This window comes from Saccostrea cucullata, unplaced genomic scaffold (assembly GCF_032062105.1).
Source record: "Saccostrea cucullata isolate Sc308-1 unplaced genomic scaffold, CSIRO_AGI_Scuc_v1 ctg182, whole genome shotgun sequence".
NCBI lineage: Eukaryota > Metazoa > Mollusca > Bivalvia > Ostreida > Ostreidae > Saccostrea > Saccostrea cuccullata.
The window spans coordinates 1-21492 of record NW_026925642.1 but is presented as its reverse complement, the minus strand read 5'-3'; the positions used below and the strand labels follow the sequence as shown (position 1 = coordinate 21492).

Sequence of the window (21492 nt, the reverse complement as noted above, 5' to 3'; positions counted from 1 at the left end):
AACAAACGACTGTAAAATTTATGGTATATCTTAGAAACGCCTTTTCAGTAGCGTAAAATAATTTGTATACAGTTTATTAAGATAAATGACTTCCTATATATTGAATCAATGATTGGATTGATAGTTTTAGTGAAGGAAGGCAAATGGTTAAAAATGATACTTGTTATGTTGCCCAGTGAAAGCAAGTTTGAAAAGAGATGTGTTTTTAATTAAGCAATTTGCTATCAAAGATCTCCAATTTACACTTTGAAAAATAGTTGAATATTTCAACAATTATATAATTATTAAATACCTAAGATATCATTTACTTTAGATTTTAAACATATAAGATATGATAAAATGGAGGCACCCATTCTCTATCCACCTTGAATAAACGTCTCTCCCGAGAGAGAAAATTTGGGTTTTTTTTCGCCATGCTTATTTTTGGAAAGGATATTCTTATCCACCCATTCTGTTGCCGAGATTTAACCATTTCTGATAAATGAACTGTTCTTCTTATAAAAATTAACTAACATGAAAAGAAATATAAAACTCAGAAAATCTTTCAGTTTTTGTGACAGAATGCTACGCAGAGGGTCACGTGATCGCGTATATCACATGATTCGCGCATGAGCAGAACGGTTGCAGATGTACATTAAAATCAAAGAGGACTAATTTAAAATATAATCAACACTGAAACCAAATATTGTTTCTTTTATGGAAGTTACCGTAAATCTGGAAATTTTTGCTGTAGATAAATTTTTAGCAAATTTTCGAGTGCAATGCATTCGCAAAAATATTTTTCTTAAAAATAATTCACCAATAAGAAAATATAAAACAAAGCAGTGGTCATTCGCAAAATTTTGGTACGGAAAAATTTATCAACAGCATTTTGACCCTAATTCGCAAAATAAAATCGACGTAAAAATTTCCAGATTTACGGTATTTAATTAGTTCACGAACTTTTTGATCACCCCTCGTACTATTATTTTGTTTAGTCACCATGAATACTAATATTATATTATATTAAAATAAAAAATGTTTTATTATTATTTTTTTTTATTTTAATGAAGATACACATATAATACATCTTACATTGGAGAAATTTGTTCCTCAGCAGTAGAAACAGTTACTTCCCTAACTGAGACATCAAGTCACCCACCCATATCCCGAATTTATTTCTATCTAGACACCTTTGCAAGCAATTCAGAATTGTATTTCAGACGTAAGATACACCTATTACAATTACACATGAAGCATTTGAAACATACACATCCATACAATGATATACATCTACAGTTCTACACACACGAAAAAGTTTACAAAATTTAAAAGAAAATGTCCTTCTAGAAACAGCAGCTGTGAAGAAATCGCCTCAGTCTGACTCTCTTTTTATAAAAGATTCATTTATAAAGCATGCGAGTATGTTGTTAAAGCTTTGGACACCAGTTGCTATGGAGATTCGGGCCTCTTCTCCTCCTCCCTGTGGGAGTCGAATGAGCTGCTGAGGGGGTCCCTGTCATCCTCCCCCTCCTCATCCTCCTCCTCAATCACCCGGATCTTAGGTTTACTGGCGGGAAACTTCTCCGTGTCGTACTGACTTGATAGCAGAAACCCGCGCGCCTTTAGGAGGGATGCGTTGGTAGCGAATACGTTGTCATAGAGAAGCCCGGCGACAAGTCCGCCCAATAGAGGGCCCAACCAGTATACCTAAACAAAGATATAAGTACATGATGTAGGGGCAGATGAAATATGTTTTTAAGGTACTTCTAATACATACATATGTAGTATACAAATACTGATGAATGAAGGTTCAAAAAGACAGCTTTTTTGAGAAGGTGGATTAATTGTATATTATATAAAACATTTATATTTATAGAGAAAAACATGATAAAGACTAATTATTTTATCGAGTGATTAATTATCTCTATTTAACTACAAAGATTTCATGATTGATTATGTGCATTTCCATTTATTTGATAGTCTGACTCGGTGTGTTGAATTGAATGTTGAGGATAATGTTCTTTATAATTACTATCCAAGAAGTATAAAATTGTTCCCAAATATTTGATTCAAAACCACACAGGCATATCAAACAAAAAATGGACATTTCTAAGAACTTTAAATTTAAGGTCCGTAATCCAATACCAAAATTAACATGCCATTAAACACGGATCTTCAACAAGAGGTGTTTTTCCCCGTCATATTAAATTTTCTTCTATATGATGATGTTGTTTATAGGCCAAATATAGTTTTAAAGAAACGAAATTTATGTATTTATTTTCGGAATTTTGCATGGTATTTCCAGTATTTTTTATTTTGCATTTCCCTTATTTATTCATTTTTTAAACACATTTCTGGAAAGGACGGAAATGAAAAGTTCAATATTTAAGAAAATTCCAGCGAAGAAGTACATCCCTGGTATACATTAGTAGTGAAATTATTTTATCAAAATGAATTTTACTGTATTCAAAACCGCCTCAAAGCAAATTAAAAACAAACCAAAAACAAAAGATGTGTTTGCGGAACACTGATGTCCCCGTATGGCAGCTATAAGACGAAGATCAAAGTATCTCACATGCAAGACAAACGTCAAACTAAGTCAAGAGATCAAAAAATCGTCATTCAAAGAAAGGATTACTATACCTGTTAACTGCGAAAGCTCAATCACCAACCTTTCAAAATTTATGGCAATTTTTTTAAACTTGCTCAAACTCTCAAGTTCAAAATTTTTACCTTGGGGCAGGTTTTGCCAAACGAAGTTCAGAAGTTCATAAGTGAAATTTAAAAGCCATAGAGCCAACATAGTTATTTGAAAATTACGGTAAAAATTAAATTTATTCAAAAGTAGGTCAAACTCCACGGTCAAAAATCCCAAGAGAGGTCTTTTCACATGGAATAAATCTGTGAAATATGAAAGCCTTATAGTTTTACCTGTTAAAATTATGGCCAAGGTTATAGTTTTTTTTTAAATGGGCCAATCTCTAAGGTCAAGTTCAAAAAGTAAAAAAAAAAAATACACCCAGGGAATGGTCTTGGAAAAAACCCAGGGAATGGTCTTTCAAAAAATTATTAATACACACGTGAAGTATGAACACCTAACAACAACAGTTCATAAGTTATGGCTAATGTTAAAGTTTGGTAAATTTTTGCCATTGCGGGCCAAATTCTAAGATCAAGTTTAAGGGGTCAAATGTGATAATGTCCAAAGAAAGACTTTATCATAAAAGATACAAAGAAGAAGTGTGAGCGCCGTAGCTTTAACCTGGACAAGGTTTACGTTTTTGCAGGCAACAGACAAATGGACAGGGCAAAATCCTTGATCACTGGGCATTACAAACAAACTGTACTGTTCGCTCCTACAAATAAAGCTAATGCCTTTTGAAGTGATATATTTTATCCAATGTTCTCGACAATAAATTCTGGTCTGCATGTAGATCATAAAGTTGATTAATTAATCATTAGAGAGCAGGAAGTGTAATGTTAATTACAAACAATACTATCAATCCTCCAGACCTAGATGGCATCTGTCCATGCAGTGATAAGAGGAAATTTACCTTTATCGGCGCATACCTGTAATAAATTAATTACATTTCCCATGTTGACCTTTACTACGTGCAGGTATTGGAGATATTAAAAACAAAAACAGAAAAGTGGGGATCAGACCGACACTTCAACTTGACAAATGGACCGATGTTATGTGGAATACATGTATTTGTAAGTCAACAGGCCCATGGGCCACATCGCTCACCTGAGCACATTGGCTAGGGAAAAAAGAAAAAAAATAGTTCAGTATATTGAATAGTTTAATGTGTGTGTGTGGGGGGGATGAATTTTAAGCTACCTGATGATCCTTACATATCAATGTAACAAATTGCTTTGCTGTTATTGAGCAGAAGATTTTTTTCTATTTATTCATTTGCAAAAATTTGACCTCCATTGTGAACAAGCCCTACCCCCGGACCCTTATTTGAACCAATTTGATTTATACTACCTGAGAAGGCCTCCATATCAAAATCAAATATTTTTTCCTAATATGTGTTTCCATGTTTAATTTTGATCACCTACTCTGGCCCCACCCCCATCCCAGTGGTCATAATTTGAACAAACTTGAAACTACACCAACTGAGGATGTTTTCATATAAATATGACAGATCATGGCTTTGCTGTTTTTGAGAAAAAAATTCTATGCACAACTTTGATCTCCAATTGTGGCCCCACCCCCATCGGGGGGAGGGGGTCATGGTTTGAATCTACACAAATTGAGAATGCTTCCATATAAGTATGACTAATCTCCATTTGCATGGGCTTTGCTGTTCTTGAAAAGAAGATGTTTAACGATATTTTTCTATAATTTCTATGTAAACCCCCACTGTGGCCCCACCCGAACCCTGGGGTTATGATTTGAACAAACTTGAATCTACACCAACTGAAGATGCTTCCATATACATATGACTAGTCACGGCTGAGCTGTTCTTGAGAAAAAGATTTTTAACAATATTTCCTATATTGCATAACTTTGATCTCTCATTGTGGCCACTCCCAATCCCAGGGGGTCATGATTTGAACAAACTTGAATCTACACCAACTGAGGATGCTTCCACATAAATATAACTAATAATGTCTTTGCTTGGCTTGAGAAGAAGATTTTTAAAGATATTTTTAAGTAAAACTTTGATCCCCGTTGTGGCCCCGCCCCCTTCCCGGGGGTCATGATTTGAATAATTTGAATCTACACTACCTAAGGATGCTTTCATATAAATATGATAACCAATCATGGCTTTGTTGTGCTTGAGAAGAAGAGTTTTAAAGAATTTCCCTATGTATTTACTGTAATTGTCCCTTGGGGCCCGCCCTACCCCCAGGGGGTCATGATTTGAACAAACTTGAATCTACACTACCTGAAGATGCTTCCATACAAGTTTCATCTTTTCTGGCTCAGTATGTCTTACATTATGAAATGAATTGAATTGAGGTATTCCATGTGACCAGACCTTTTTTAACAAGTTATCGACGTACAAAGTACGCTTAGGTTTCCTTCCTGAGAATTTCGTTTGTAAATATAGAATCAAAACAAACTTCAACAGCAATGGCGAACAACTGACTGACATTAAATATATAAGTATATATCTTTTCCTGGGTCCCATCTGGATAATGATAAGTAAACTAGAGAAAACGAACTATAACAAAAAAATCACTTAAAATCAAACCAATAATCAATCTATCACGTTATATCACTGTAGCTGCAGACTGAGTGGTTTAACGAGCAATGCTGTTGTTTCCCGACACAGTCTACATCTATCCTAAAAAGTCACCAAGACACAAACTAAAGTCACCAAGACACCTTTATTATAAGTTACCAAGACACAATCGATAGTCAACAAGACACTAGTCATTGAGACACTAAGGAACTAGATTCCTGAGCTGAGTGGTATAACAAACAATTCTGTTGTTTCCCAACACAGCCCAAAAACCCAGCCCAAAAGATTTTACTCTAGCAATTTAAGCAATAACCAAGTAACCATATATCATATGGGTGCCTGTATTTATACCTTGTCTCCTATGCCTAATTACTAATGATTTGTTAATAACTGGGGAACCCTTATTGGCTGTAAACTTTGATTGGTTAAATATAAAATGCTTTGATTGGACGATTTCAGAGGCATTTCAATACACCATGATTATTCTATTTCACTACACTATGTATGACCTCTCTTTGATCTTGGGGCTACTTTTGACAAAGTTAAACCTTCGCCATACCTTTTGAATGATTTAGGCCCATACTTTACTATTTAACGTGTATATATCTCTCTTTGAGACAAGAACTTTTTCTAGGGTACCAACAATTTTTACTTTGAACTTGAGTTTTATTTACTTAAAATTAAAACCCTTAATGTTGGCTATATCTTTTGAACATAGGTACAAAGGCTTTATTTTACATGCATTATTATTTCTAACAACAAATAAAGATTAATATTTAAATGTCAGCATTTTCCGGTATTTTCTCTCCTACTTTTAGGTCAAAAAGAAAACTTTAATCCTGACAATAATTTCTGAATGGCTTGAAGAAAAGTAATGATTCACAAGAGCATTACAACTTGCGTATTTTTGGACTCATGACCTTAGAGTTCGAATGTACTTTTGAAAATTTTGACCTCGAGTATAATTGAACGGTTGGTGCAAAGGCATTTATATTTCTTGTAACAAGATTTTTCTCTGGGTACTAACATTTTTCAATTCTTGACCTTAGAGTTTGACTCGCATTTGAGAAACTTTAAAATAGACCATGAGCTGTCATTGGTATTTCGTGAGCATATCTTATTTGTTATTTAATATTTAAATATTTCATTAATTTTGCTCAAAAGTGTCCATATGAAAATCTGCAGTTTGGTTACGTAGAATGATTACTGGGTTAACGAATTTCCTTGGGGATAAATGCATCAGAAAATATGGTGGGAAAACACAGATATGAGCTATCTATGTGTCATTAATTTTCCAAGAAATTTGTTAAAGCAAGACACGTACCATATAGTATAAGTTTTAATGCCAATTAACAAAACGTACATTTTTACCGTCTAATATTACAAAAAAATTCAAGTTTTAATTAATCACCATTCTTAAACAGCAAGAAAATTTTTCTTACAAGTCTTACAAATACATGTATTTCATTTGATCGATTTGTGTTCTCACAAATTGATCAAATGAACAGCATTTTTTTTTTCAGCTTAATATGCACTGTATGCACACTGTGTTTTAAATTAAAAAATCCTAACTAAATCCGAACAATGACAAGGATAGCGAGAACTTAAGTTTTATACATTATATTATATCTGATTTAATAAACTCACCCAGTGGTATTCCCAGTAACCCATGACGACAGCAGGACCAAAACTCCTGGCAGTGTTCATACTGGAGCCCGTGTACTGGATCTATAGTATAATAAAGTGTAAACTGATGAAACCAACAGAGGAAGAATTGAAAACGTTTTAGCATTTGAAGTGCATCCGATAAGCACGTATTGGGGGGGGGGTCAAGTTTTGACCAATTTTCTTTTCTTTTCTTTTCTTAATACATAGTTATTTTTGCTACTCAGTTAAAAAAAAAATTCAGTTTTATTCCAGACCCTAAGCATGATTTCCAAAAAAATTGTTAATTGGTTTGTTGTCAAAGATGTCACAAATAGAACAAAATTCAGATCAAGGTGTTTTCTAGTGGTTTGAATCATTTGAATTTAAAGTAAAATTAGTTTATTTTTTAATGAAATTTATTACATCCTCATAAAAAAAGATCAGACGGCTTTTAACTTAATCAAAGGGCATTATGCACATTAACCTGTCTAAGACAGGATTTTTATATGCGTTATGCACCTATTAAAGACAGAAGCCCTTCAATCAAGAACGGGATGTCCTCAGCATTCCATCAAAATCAACAGAAGCAAATTACAATGTCTAGAATGCAAAGTCATACATGTGAAAAGAAGAAAACACTTGCTGTGGCTTTCAACTCGACATTTAGATATATCGACGACGTATTGTCAGTTAAAAACGGTTATTCCCATTCTTATGTAGATAAGATATATCCTCGTTAAGCATGAAATAAAAGATACCACAGAGTCTGACACATCTGTTTCATAATAAGGTATTTTATGTCCGTTGATGTAAGACGTTAATGTAACAATCTAAAAACCAAGCTTGATGATAACCTTAATGACTGACTTTCAATCATCAACTTTCCCTACGTATGCTTCAATATACCTTCATCACCTGCATATTTCTCGGTTGATTCGATATGCAAGAGCATGCTCTACGTATGAACAAACCCTAAAACGAGGTAAACTATTGACAAACAAGTTGTTGAAAGAAGAATATCAGCAGTCTTGTTCAAAGTCATCATTTGGGAAGTTTTGTGGTCGATGCAATGTCCTTGTCAGCAAATACCTCTGCAATGCTGACTGACATTTTTCATACTAATTGTTATACTATTATCATATACACACGGAATTGTAAACGGATTTCCCCTTATTTCCCGATAATGACAAGGAGCATTCGACCTGTCGACATGGGATGCTCACTCCTCCATGACACCTAATCCCACCTTTGATTTTTTAGAGGTCCGTGATTGCTGTGCTCCAGTTACGTATTGTTTATTGGACTTTTGAACTTGAATACTATTCGTTATCTCCATATATTTCATACTTGTTAGATACATGTAACTGAGTCAACTTTAGTTACACACGTACATTAATAGTTAAAGATGCATTTGAATGAAGGAAATATTTCAAAATTAATTTTGAATGTATCTAAAACGGTATGTTCTCTTTACAAATTTAATTCAATTTTGGGACCAGAAAAGGCAACGATATTTGGAATTAGCAAATTGGTTTTACTTTTTTTACAGCCCCTCCCCTTATTCTAGGGCTTGGTAGGAGACACTGCAAGGGATCAGTTTTACAAATTTGTAGGAACGTCAGGTCCATGATTTGCCAATTAACAAGTTTAAAGATATTGAACCGATTTTTTATATAGTCTACCTTGATGAATCTTAGACCAAATTTTGCATTTCGTCTCGTTCGCTTCAATGAATTTTGACTGAATAACGCCTTTCAGATACTTACGCAATACTCTCAGGATGCTAGTTACATGAAGAAAGCACCCCAGGAAGAAGCAAGCTAAGGCTAAATAATGAATATGACTTTACCAATTAAAGTTTATGAAAAAGGTGAATATAGAACAGTGATCGATTTCATAGAATCTATAAAGTTAAACAATATAAATCTGTGAAAAAGGCATAAAACATGGACCTCTGGAAATCCCAGATATGGGATCAAGTGCCTAGGAATAAAAAGCATCCCCTGCTAAATTAATGAGCCCTATTTGATTTTACCAATTAAAAATTTATGAAAAAGGTGAATATACAGAACAGCCATTTAACGATTTATTTCTCAATGTTTTTAAATCTATCATCACAAAATATTAAACAAAACAAATTCCATATAATTGTTGTTAAATGGCATAACACGAGATCATCGAAAATTTCGTCTATTTATACTGCCATTTTGGTTTGCAAGATAATTCGGATTATCGCGCCATGTGTAGATGTCAACTACAAAAGTACTTGATAGAGAACCAGGAATTTCTCGCCAAATTTTATGCAATTGAGGTAAAAATTTGGAAGAATTAATCCATGACCAAGCGCAACTTTTTTGTGCGCAATAAATATACAGTTTTTTCATCTGGTGGCACTGTAGCTCTCCGGTCTGTCAAAATATTTTTTCGGAGAGCTAAAGTTCTGCAGCTATTTTCTCTGAAGACTACATAAATGTTGTCAACGAGGAACTCCAGCAACCTTTTATTAACAACTTCAGTGTACTTATGTATAGAATCAAACTGATTTTTAACAAAGGAATTTAATTGATGACAATTAGCGCTTCATTTTTATTGAAATTTTTAAATTTATCAAGTTTGTAGATGTTTAACTAATCTCGATTATAATTGTTTTATTTGATTATCTACATGTTTATTTATCTACATATGTTCATTTATCGGAATAATATTAATGTGATTCAGGTGAGAATTATGACCCTTTGGCCTCTTGCTAATTTTACCTTTTATTAAAAATTGTGATGCATGGATACTTACATAAAATGTACTTATGTTTTAAAATCAAACTGATTTTCAACATAAAATGGAAATTTAAAGAATAAAATTAAAACAGATGACAAAGAAGACAAAAAAAAGAATTGGAAATTTTTTATGTATTGTGTGTAATATGAACATTTTTATTGATGATCTTTTTTTTAAAGATGAAAACCCTATGCTTAAAAAGTTATGGCAAAAAAAAAGTTTTTTTTAAATTTAACTCCAAGGTCAAGAAATGTTGTTGATATCCATGTTTGTTTGTGAAGTATGAACTAAAAAGTTATGGTCAAGATTTTTTCATAATTGTTTTATTTGATTATACATATGTGAAATATAAAAGACATGTTTATTTATCTACAATATGGTCTTTCAAAAGAATTACATTTGTGATCGGAACTGTTCAAATGTTATGGTCAAGGTCAAAGTTTTTCATATACGGAAATCTCCAAGGTCAAGGTCAAAATGTCAAGGTTGTTTGTATCCAATGAAATGTCTTGCCACAAGGAATACATATGTGAAATATAAAAGTTACTGTTTAAAAGTTGTGATTAAAACTTTTTAAAAGTAGTAAATCTCCAAGGTCAAGGTCAAAGGGTAAAAGTTATTGGTATCCAATGAAAGGTCTTCTCAAAGGATTACATATGTGAAGTACGAAAGCCTTACACCGTAAAAGTTATGGTCAAGGTTAAAGTTTTTTCATAAGTTAAATCTCCAAAAGGTCAAAAGGTCAAGGTTGTTGTTATCCAATGAAAGGTCTTGCCACAAACAATACATATGTGAAATATGAATGTCCTAGTACCTACTATTCAAAAGTTATGGCCAAAGTAAAAGTTTGGAATTTTTTACATTTCAAAAGGTCAAATTTGGTGGTAAATTTGTCACAAGGAATACACCTGTGAAATATGAAAGTCATAGCTCCACTAAATCAAAAGTTATGGGCAAGGTTAAAGTTTTTGTGACGAGACGGACAGACGAATAATTAAAGCGGGGGACAATGAGAATATTCAGATTAGCGTTTTTGACGTTTTTAACGCACGAGTCATTACTCAAAATTTAAAACTTTTGGCCAAACAATTTATAGTCAACGTAATATGCATGCTAAAGTAAACCTTAACTTTAAAAACATATAAAAATATATCTCGTATTTACAGTCTTTCGCAAAACCAATGTGGGCGATGATGGATAAAAGTGATAGATAACGCTTAATAAAATTACAACTATTTCAAAAAAATCATTGAATAAAAAGTGTAAAAAATTTTAAGTTGTAAAATAAGTCAATTTTTCTTTAAAACTCAAAGATTGTGAAACTTCCACTTTCTGAAATGAGAGAAATTGGGAGCAAAGTATGTGCTGCAAAACTGTAGTTATTACATGGTTTTATATTTTGCTTTTATGGTCAAAGACTAAAGACATAAAACCATAACGCTACAGTTTCGCATATACAAGAGAAGCAATTGAAGATCTCCTGTCTAAGGACCCGGGGACAATGCACATATACGGCCACACCTGTGAGTTGTCGGGAATACTGTTTATTTCTATTTTATGATATTTTTACCTCTTTATTGCGATGTAAATATTGGCTTTACATAAAATCCGAGATCATGAAGTGACAAATTCTTATGACAAAACCTCAGATCGTTTGATGGCGATTTCTTATCACGGATCCGAACTTAGAGTTTTCGAAATTTCACTACTTACTTATAAACAACTAAACAAATAGTGAGATCAAACCGTTAAATGTGACCTGTCACAGATAACCCCATTTCATGACACTTCGGTGAACGTGACACAAATTAGACCTTAGAGAAGAGAGACAAAAATTTAACAGGAATGATTGAAGAGATATTTGATTGTACATAAGTACTTCATTCAGTGAAGACAGATATTCTTCATGGGAGACGTGTTAATCAATTGTAAAATTCAAAACAGTTTTTCCCAATACATCCGTTTTAGAAATGTATAATGACAGTAAATGCTTGCACTTGCTTCAGGGGCGTAGCAACAGGGGGGGGGGGGGGGGGGGGGGGACCTTTTTTTCCCAACCTCACTTATAGGAAATGTTAATTGAAAGGCTGGTTGGCCCCCCACTTTTAGTGATGTACCAAAAATGTAGTATTAGAATTGTTACTAAAGGTAGTTGACACTACAAAGGATTTTCGACTTTGGTCAGCTTTTCCTTTTTTTTTTTTTTTTTTTGCTTGTCAACTTTTTCAGGTAAGTAGAAAAAATTTTTCTCTGGCTGCCCCCCCCCCCACTTTCAAGAACGATGCTACGCCACTGTTCTTGGATGTGTATTTATGCATTTGAGAGGAGAGCATTACACCAGAACCTGACATTATCCACACGTGATGCAATTAGATTGATAAAAAATACTTAAAAGTTTGGAAAGAACGTTTAAAGTGAGATTCACTTTTGGTTTTGATAGAAATAAGGGGAAACCAGGGTATTATAAAAGGAAATCTGACATTTGATTTTCCCCTATCCCTTTGCTGTACGTCAGGTATTCTAGGGTGTGTTATATTTGTCAGAGAATGATTGACGGTTTAAAAAATTGAAAAATTGGTTGCGTAACTTTAAATTTCATGCATGAATAAAAATACGCAGTTGGAAGATAAGTTTATGCAGTTGCATTTGCAAGTCATTCCTGTGATGCTCAAATTAGCATATTTCTGAAACAATTTAATAATAGAATATCTTCTATCACATCTAAAGGGGTGATTGACAAGAAAATTGTGTGGTAGACCCTTTGTATATCATGCAAACACTTTCGAGTACTTACTGCAAATAAATGGCACATAGTAACAGACAGACCGATGGACAAAGGAAAGGATCCATTCAAATCTCTTCTTTTCTTGTCACAGGACGCAAAGACAGTCAATACCAAGACAAGCGTGACGAAAAACTCTACTCCAAAAGCCTGAGCACCTGTTAGCGAAGGATTCACTTTGGTCAATCCAAGGGAGCCACTTTCGCGGTGACTTGCAGGCGTCAAGCCATATAGAATTGCTGCACCTACAACTGCACCAGCACACTGGCTGATGATATAAAAGATACCACGAGCCAGGCTGATGCGCCTAGTAACGAAGAAAGCAATAGTTACTGCTGGGTTGATATGGCCTCCACTCACGTGACCAATGATCCAGACGACAGTTGCAACACTGAGTCCAAAGCAGAGAGCAATCTGCACTAATTTCCCATCTTCATCCCAAGTCACCACAGAACCGCATCCGATCATTGTGAGCAGCAATGTTCCCAGAAACTCAGCTCCCACCGCTCTCCAGAAGCGGAGAGATTTAATGTCATCCAAACTCGTCACCATTCTGGATCTGCAGAGTCTTGAACACCCTCGATGCTCCAAACTGGTGCCTTTTCCGTGCTTAATCGCTCCACTCATAAGCCGATTATATAATAGAGGTTATCGAAATTTGGTCAAATCCTTACGATGGAGATGCATTTAAATTTTAGGAAATTAATTCCTTTATGAGTACAATAAACACCTACAATCCAGATTGGTATGTTCGCGGTTACCTTACGATTTTCACCCCCTGTCGAAGGTAAATATAATCTTTAGATATCAGAGCCACCCTGATCCAGTGATAAACTGTCGCACTATCACGAGCCACAGGTAATCAACCTTTATAGACGAAGTAAAGATGCGCATCTAATACGCATATACTTCCTCTGTATATATATCTAGCTACAAATTTGAATGACAACAGTTACACGGTTCGTCGAGGGCAAGTGATTACGCGATGCATAGACGGAATCATTCACAAAAAACTTCATAAGGAGTGGGGTTTATTTCTATTTAATTTATCATTACGTTTTATGAAACATTGTATATAAAGCCCGCTCGTTCGGGATAGGAAATGTCATCAGCTGATGGTCAGCGTACTGGATCCCGGGGGGCAGGAGAGTCCATTGACAGGACAGTGGTATTTATTTTTTGTGGAGCGTTCTACAGAATATGACAAAATTATAATCATAATAACACACCTCTGGGATGTTTTAGTGATACTTTAGATGATTAGTTTTTTTTTTAGTTTTCTTTTACCTTGAAGTTGTACCAAAATTGTCTGATAAAAAACGGTGCACTTGGGATAATTTTATTGAACATTTCAAGTTTGTAGATAATCGACTGTAAAGATATATTATTCATCTAGCTTTCCAAACACTTTGAGATAGCGACAAAGATATTTAAGTACCTTATGTAATGTTTGGAGAAGTTAGAACTCCACAAGGTAGTAGAAAATTCTTGACGATCCGTGCGATTAGGCTACTCTGATACTGGCAATTTTGAGGAAGTTTTGAAATTTCTAGTTCTCCCAGTTTACATAAATTAGATAAACCCAGTAAAAAGACAACAGGAGGGTTGGGGAAAACAAATCAGCTGTCATAACCACAGTATCAAGGTATCCATTAGAACTATTCCAAAAACAGGTAACGAAGAAAACATAAAACCGTTTTGTTATTGTAAACATGCACAGCAAATCATTTAAAAATGCAGGTAAACATTGATATCGCATATCTCACCTATGTATTTTAAAAAGACTTCCTTAACTGAGTGACAATTGCAGTGTCTTTGATATGTTGAGCATGTCAGCATGGTTTTCAACAGAACAAGAGTGTGTCGTCACTTTACGACTTTGGGTCGTCTTTCACTTCAAGTCTTCCATATCATCTATCAAAAAGGTGAACAATAAAACTTAAAATTAATTTTACATATGCAGAAAAAATTCCACTTTCACTCGCATCTTTATTTCTGAAGTGTGGGATATTACTAGTGGATAGAAAAAGATTTTTTTATTTACAATTTATGCAGTATACATTACGTATTTCCAATAATTTTGAATTATTGTTCCAGCTGACAGTTCTTGTAATAGTTTTTCGTTATTTGAATTGCCCGATGAAGCTTTATGTAATGTTACAAGAAATTGGTCTGAATTCCATATCTGTTCAATTTAAGTCTATTTCTTAAAATTGAATTTAAATGTACCTAACAGTCCCCTCTTCATGAATTCTCCTTACAAAGATACATTTATCGCAGTAAATGTTCACCCAAACCCCCATTCTTACTCCTAACCAGACTAAATATTAGCTGCTGTGAAAGAGAAACTTCAGATTAATTGTATTATAGTGTATTTAAGGAGTGATGTTAATCAATTGTGGATTTAAAAAATAACTAATTTTTGAAGATTTTTAAATAACAAAACTTTAAAAAAGACAAAAAAAAAAAAAAAAAAAAAAAACAAGAACAAAAAACGGTAACATCAAAATGTATAATTTTTCTACACTTTATGCAACAATTTTTCGCTATAAATTAAAAAACCAGGATCTTTGACATCATAGATAATTGCCTTAACAATGAAATTTAGATAATGACAAACTTTCAATTTTACTCCTTTCCACTTGTTTTAGTTTAATGCACAAACATCTTCAAATGATGTTTACATCTTCTAACTGAATTGATACTGATAAGCATTTTCTGAGAACGTACATTTTTTAACCGAGAAAGGCAACGGACAATATTTTATGTATAATATGTATTAAAAAAAAAAAAAAAAAAAAAAAAAAAAAACATTTATCTTCGTTTAAGTTAACATTTATCTTTGAGTAACATAATGATCTTGTGGTTGGGTCGAATTTGGTTGACATCCTTTCCGCACATTGTTTATGTTTGTTTATTCAACCATGGCACCTGATCCCACCTCTGATGTTTTAAAGGTCCGTGTGTGCTCTGCTCCTATTTTGTATTGTTTTCTGGATCTTGAATACTGTTCTTTATCTCCATATGTTTCATTTTGGGATATTTCAAATAACAAACTTGTACCAAAATCAACAACATAAAACCTTACAACTTTCAGACTTTATATATAAGTATTCCCCACAATAAATTAAAGTCAATACTTTCTGACTTTCTGACATCATTGACAGTTTTATTTATTTAAAAGGCAACTCCTAAACTTACCTAGCTTGTCATTGGTCATTTGCAAAATTGTTTTGTCAAAAAAAATTATTGTACACACAAGTACTCTAAAGTTGATATTAAGATGCTTTAGTTTCTGATTGACAATGTGTGTAGTTCTTGAATACCAAGTCTTCAAACAATCTATTGGAATTTGTATGGGTACCTCTTGTAACCCTTTATTAGCAGACCTATTTTTGTATTCATATGAAGCAGAATTTGTTCAAACTGTTTTACGTGAAAGGAAAAGAACACTTACTGTGGCCTTCAACTCGACATAAAATATTTCGACAACATATTGTCAATGAACAATAGTTATTTTCATTCATATGTCGACACGATGAAACACACATCCCGGTGAGCCTGAAATAAAAGATACCACAGATCGAGTCTAACACATCTGTTTTATATATGGATATTTTATTAGAAAAAGACGTTAATGGTTATTTAACAACAAAGCTTTCTGATAAACATGGTGACTATAACTTTTCAATCGTCAACTTCCCTTACTTATGCAGCAATTTACTATTGTCACCTGTATACGGAGTATAAAACTCTCAGTTGATTCTCAGTTGTTGGCCATTATTAATGCACTGAGTTGTCCACGGATTTTTTTCTTCTTTTTTTCCCAGAACATGACAATTAAGGAGAACACGGTGGGTGTGACCGGTTGGAAGGGGATGCTCACTCCTCCGTGGCACCTGATCCCACCTCTGATGTTTTGGAGGTCCGTGTTTGCTCTGCTGCAATTGTGTAATGTTTAATAGACTTTTGAGCTCGAATGCTATTCGTTTTCTTCACATATTTCATTATGGCATTTTGACTACGAAATATTCCGTTTGGCTTATCAATTAAAGTTGTAACTGGTCGACAGGGGATCGTCACAGTAACTGGATATAGACTATACTGTCGACTAATACAACGTAAGTACTTAAGCTTTTCTGTTGTCAACTTTCCTTATAAATGTAGTAATATACCACCATCACTTGCACGCATGGCAGTAAAGATAATTCAAACGGAGCAGGTCAGAAGAGATAAACTGAAAATCATCTTCGCTAGCCAAGGGTTTTTGGTCCGCACTGCTCCCCATAAACCAAAAACCCTTGGCTAGCGAAGAGGACTGAAAATGGGTGCCAAATAGTAACGTCCGTAACTTTCTTGCCGTGCATGCAACAATAGACGAAACCTAACGTTGTTTAATTTAAAGTAGTTTTAAAATATGTATACATGTTTGTATTATAAATGAGAATAAAAATTTACGGCAAAACACTTATTGCTTTTACAACGCAAAATAAGGCATTAATATACCTTGCAAATTAGCATTTTTACTTTTAATTTAAGGGGACGAAGGACGCATGGTCACAAGGCTCAGTTTAATTACTAGTAGATCATAGTCTCTGATAATATACATATGTGCAAAAACTGATTGAAAACACATACAGTACTTGTATAATTTTTGGACAGTTTGTTTGACTTCACCATCTTGTATGAAAGTATAGAAAAGTCTTTTAAAAAACTTTCTTTGTAAACCGGAAGTAGTCATTACTTCTGCTATTTTTCCATTGTCGATGTAATCAACAAACATGGGACGAAGGGGACGAGAAATTTCTATTAATAAAAAGAAGACCGTAATATAAATAAACAGAAAATGGATAAAAAGCAGTTAAAGTGACTGAATTATCAAATTTGAATTCCTCAACCATTTGTCGATTCTAAAAGCGATTCCGTAAGCGAGGCGACGTTTAAAATAAACATCGAAGTGGACGACTCCGATCCATGAAAGTTTGCGACCACAAGGCTCTCTCTAGAATCGTAAAGAAACACAGAAGAAAAGGTCTGACGGAAATCACCGTTGAATATAACAGGTTAGTGCCAAAATCAGTATCTAAGAGAATTACTATAGCATTATTAATAATAAAGAAGCCCGTAATATATATATTCAGAGCGAGATGCACCGTCAGAAGTACTGGAATAGGATTGTGGCAACAAAAAATTAGGGGTGCGTAAAGTGAACAGGAAGAAACGACTTCAGTATTGTAGGGTGAAAATATCGGAGAAATGAAGAGGCTATTGCTTAGGGTGTCTTGGACAAGGACCCTCACGCTGTTTGAAGTATTGGTTGGGGGGGGGGGGCAATAACTTACCATGGAACTGGAATACTGGCATTTGTAGACGGTGATATGTACTCTCAGAAGGACATTAGTGTGTTAGATGAACACCTGTGGCCTGCGATAGCGAAATATTTTGCAAATTCATCATGACATTTTATGGATGACAATTGCCCTGTCCATCTCTCATGAGAGACAGAAGACTGGAAACATAGGAATGGCATTCCACCATTATTTTGGCCCCCCACAATCCCCTGACTTAAACCTAATTGAAAATGTCTGGATTGTTCTTAAAAGTCATGTTAAACGTCAGATTTTCCACATCCGTACCACCGACGACTTGAAACACGAACTACAGTATGCTTGAAACAATCTGTCAATACTTACCTCAGGACCCTCTAGTCTAACGAAACGATGTCGGAAAGTGATTGCATCCAAGGCTTCATCTCAAAATGTTAAGTCAAAATACGAAGAAATGAGGTAAGTGCATAATTTTTATTGAAGTAGTAAACATGATTGTGAAAAATGACATAAATGTAAAAAAAAAATGTTTCACATAGTCTGAAAAATTCATTCAATTAATAAATTATCGTATTTACCATAAAAAACAAGAAAATATTTTATTACAAGCGTATATCTAGAACAAATGACAATTTACTGATTTTTTGTTGACTTATGTAGTTGCGGTTATGAAACATTTAATGTAGGCTCTAGGAAACCTTTGTTCATCTTCAATTAGTATGTACATTCACGAGTCACTAGTCATCTAGAACAGAAATCTACGAATGTAATGCCACAGATTTTAATTTTTATGATGCCTTCTGACCCATTGTTCCCGTCATCAATCTTATGATGAACTTGCATTACTAACCTCAGAGCGATAAAACTCTTGAAGTTATGAGATTCCGACGAGATTCGATTTTTTAAATTAAGAACTATCGTTACATCAGAGGGGAAAAATTCGCCTTGAAATATCAACAAACGGCAGTGAGAGAGAGAATTTTTAAAAAAAAAATCATAAATAGATGAGATGAAGATAACGAACAGTGATCGTTTTCAAATGTCCATTTAATTTTGAACATGAAGCCAGAACAGACCCTTTGAAAAAAAGATGTAGGATATGGTGCTAGGGTTTTCCCCCCTAATGTTTGGATTTTTTTTCAACAAACTATAGTAAGTGAGGAAAAGCGGAAAAACAATTATCGTTTTTAACTGACAGAGTCCAAAACCAGCAAAATCTGGTTTCAGAAGAGGAAACAAATGGCAGTAATTGTCGCAACAAAGAATATGAAGAATGCTTCAAACCAAGTTATTAAGGTGTAGATAACGAAAAGTGATCGTTCTAAAAATCTGTTAACAAAATTAATTTGTGTAGAGGACATAAAACAGATTAATTTTGGACTCTGTATACCTGATCAATACATGGGCTTGCGGCGGGTGTGATCGGTGAACAGGGGATGTTTACCTCTCCTTGGCACCTGATCCTCCAAAAAACACGGACCCATGGAGGGGCAGGTGCCAAGGAGGAGTTAACATCCCCTGTTGACCGGACACACCCGCCGCAAGCCCATGTATTGATCAGGTATACAGACAATTCCATGGTCATATTCAGTAAAAAAAAAAAAAAAAAACGCCTTAAAATTGATTTTATAAAGTCAACCAAAATACGACCCAAAGGTAGGTTATATTTGCTATCTAGGTCATTATAACGTTCATAGAATTAACGAAATGCTGCCTTTTTAACAAGGTTGTTGTAATTATTGTAACGTCAATGTGTCTGTCAGTATCCTGCCTCGGTTTTAAATCTGATCGTTTTTGGGATATGCTCTTTGGGTCTTGAATAAGTTAGGAGATGTAAACACCATTTGCAGGTGAAAGTGGGGTAAACTAAAAAATAAGAAAAGTTGTTGCGATGTAAAAGTAGGAGTCATCTTTTGTCATACAATTTAGTTGTAAGTTGACCCACTTTCGCTTTAATCAATAAAACATCCAAATATGAAATAAAATCTTAGTGGTTTTTTTTTTCTTCTTATTTTCAAGTTCACTGGGATATGTCGAATCGACATATGAATAAAAGCTACTGTTGTTCATTGGAAATACATTGTAGATTAATGGTTTTATGAAGTGTAGAATGTTCGTAATCAATTTTCTTGTGACGTTTTCATCTTAATCCGTTTCCCCTCTGCAACCCTGTCTTTCACTCTACCACACTTTACATCAACGAAACGGAATACTGCATAAAGCATAAAGAACACGAGGAATTAAAACATCCAAACTATCTAATAATGTATTTCTTCGCACAACAAATATTTAAAAAATAATATCATTTCAAAGAAACATGAGATTATCTCAATCAACATTAATGAGTACCACGTATTATAACGAAATCTACTTATAAAAAAAGATAACCGAACTATAATGAATTCGTACACAAAAGAAGCGAAATGTGGACTACCTGTATCATGCCTACAATGTAATAGGTCTTCAAGATTAAGTTATCAGTATGAAAATGCTCATTATCAATTATATTCACACATTTACACCGTACAATGTCATTAAATAGTATAGGGCAAAGGTATATCAAATAAAGGGTGGATATATCTCAGTGCAATATGGAAATAAATATCAAGAAAATATTTGGAGTAAAACGAGGACTTAATGATGCATTGCCTTGGATAACTGGTGCCCTTTTTGCGCCAGATGATAGGATTATACTAGCGGATAGTAACAATCCCAGAATCCTTTTGTACGACGAGGAAGGCAGCATCCTAAACGAAATTACGCTACAGGGAAACCCACGTGATATGGTTCTCCTTGAGGACGATCATCAGCTTGTAATAACTTTTCCCAATGAATTAATGATCCAGTTCTTCAGTTTGGACGACATGGAGGTGATAAATTCTGTACATATAGGGTATGAGTGCTTTGGGATTACTCGAATTGGGGAGGTGCTTATCGTAGCATGTGGAACCCATCTCATAACACTGGACAGGACTGGCGCTATTCTAAAAACAACCCCAGTTCGAGATTGTTCTGCGAGGTATATTTGCGCAGACGACAACGAAAATCTTTATTTCACAGGATGGAAAACTGACACCATTCACAGCATTTCCCAAACCGGGGCTTATTCTATAATATTTGGAGACTCCTCTCTTAGGTACTGTCGAGATTTACAGATACACGATCGAAGTTTACTAGTGGTAGGTCGCTGGTCCCACAACATCTGTAGATTCAATTTGGATGGCGAACAAAAAGAAATTGTGATGTCAAAGGCGGATGGCTTAGATGTGCCACTTGCTTTAACTTTCTCTAGAAACAAACAGAAAACGTTTCTGGTTACCAACAACAACGGAAGATCTGTAGTAATTTGTGAAATGATTGACCCACAAGACGAAGAACAAATACAACCTCTGGAAGGTGTACTTGAAGAACCGGAAAAGAGCGATGAAGAAAAAATAGAATCACTGTAGTTTTATAAATTTTGTTTTAATAGTTCCTTCTCTCCATCCTAAGTGTTGTTCTTTCAACAGTATCAATCATTGAATATTAATGATCATATTTTATGTTTTCTTACCAGTAAACTGATTCTACTAGTAACCAGAATTTTGGATTCTTATTGACATTACGATTCAGGCAGGTTAAGAGTGCACTTCTGTGGCTAAAGAGAAGTAAATCCATGACGTGTCATCTAACAACTAAATAGGCGTCTATTCGTTATTTTTTTTATGCCTGTCTTATATCAAGGGTTTGATGTATGTTCATATCTGGTTATATATCGATTCAATTTCAAGCAAATAATACA

The 21492-nt window shown here is 34.3% G+C and overlaps 1 protein-coding gene across 1 annotated transcript; it reads right to left on the bottom strand.

Moving 5' to 3' along the window:
* Window positions 1-1179: 1179 nt before the first annotated feature.
* On the bottom strand, window positions 1180-13292 carry LOC134269443 (aquaporin-5-like). The gene is made up of 3 exons (XM_062751636.1): window positions 12397-13292; window positions 6828-6908; window positions 1180-1689 (listed from the first exon to the last, which is right to left on the bottom strand). The coding sequence occupies exons 1-3, from the start codon at window positions 13009-13011 to the stop codon at window positions 1432-1434; spliced, it is 954 nt and encodes a 317-aa protein (XP_062607620.1). The 5' UTR covers window positions 13012-13292; the 3' UTR covers window positions 1180-1431.
* Window positions 13293-21492: the final 8200 nt, after the last annotated feature.

What these genes read in the sequence shown, in the direction of transcription:
- LOC134269443 (XM_062751636.1), bottom strand. Translation starts at nt 13,011, where the DNA reads ATGAGTGGAGCGATTAAGCACGGAAAAGGCACCAGTTTGGAGCATCGA. An exon ending in CTATGTGCCATTTATTTGCA is followed by an intron (nt 6,909 to 12,396) that starts GTAAGTACTCGA and finishes ATTATACTATAG; the next exon opens with ATCCAGTACACGGGCTCCAG. An exon ending in GTTACTGGGAATACCACTGG is followed by an intron (nt 1,690 to 6,827) that starts GTGAGTTTATTA and finishes ATCTTTGTTTAG; the next exon opens with GTATACTGGTTGGGCCCTCT.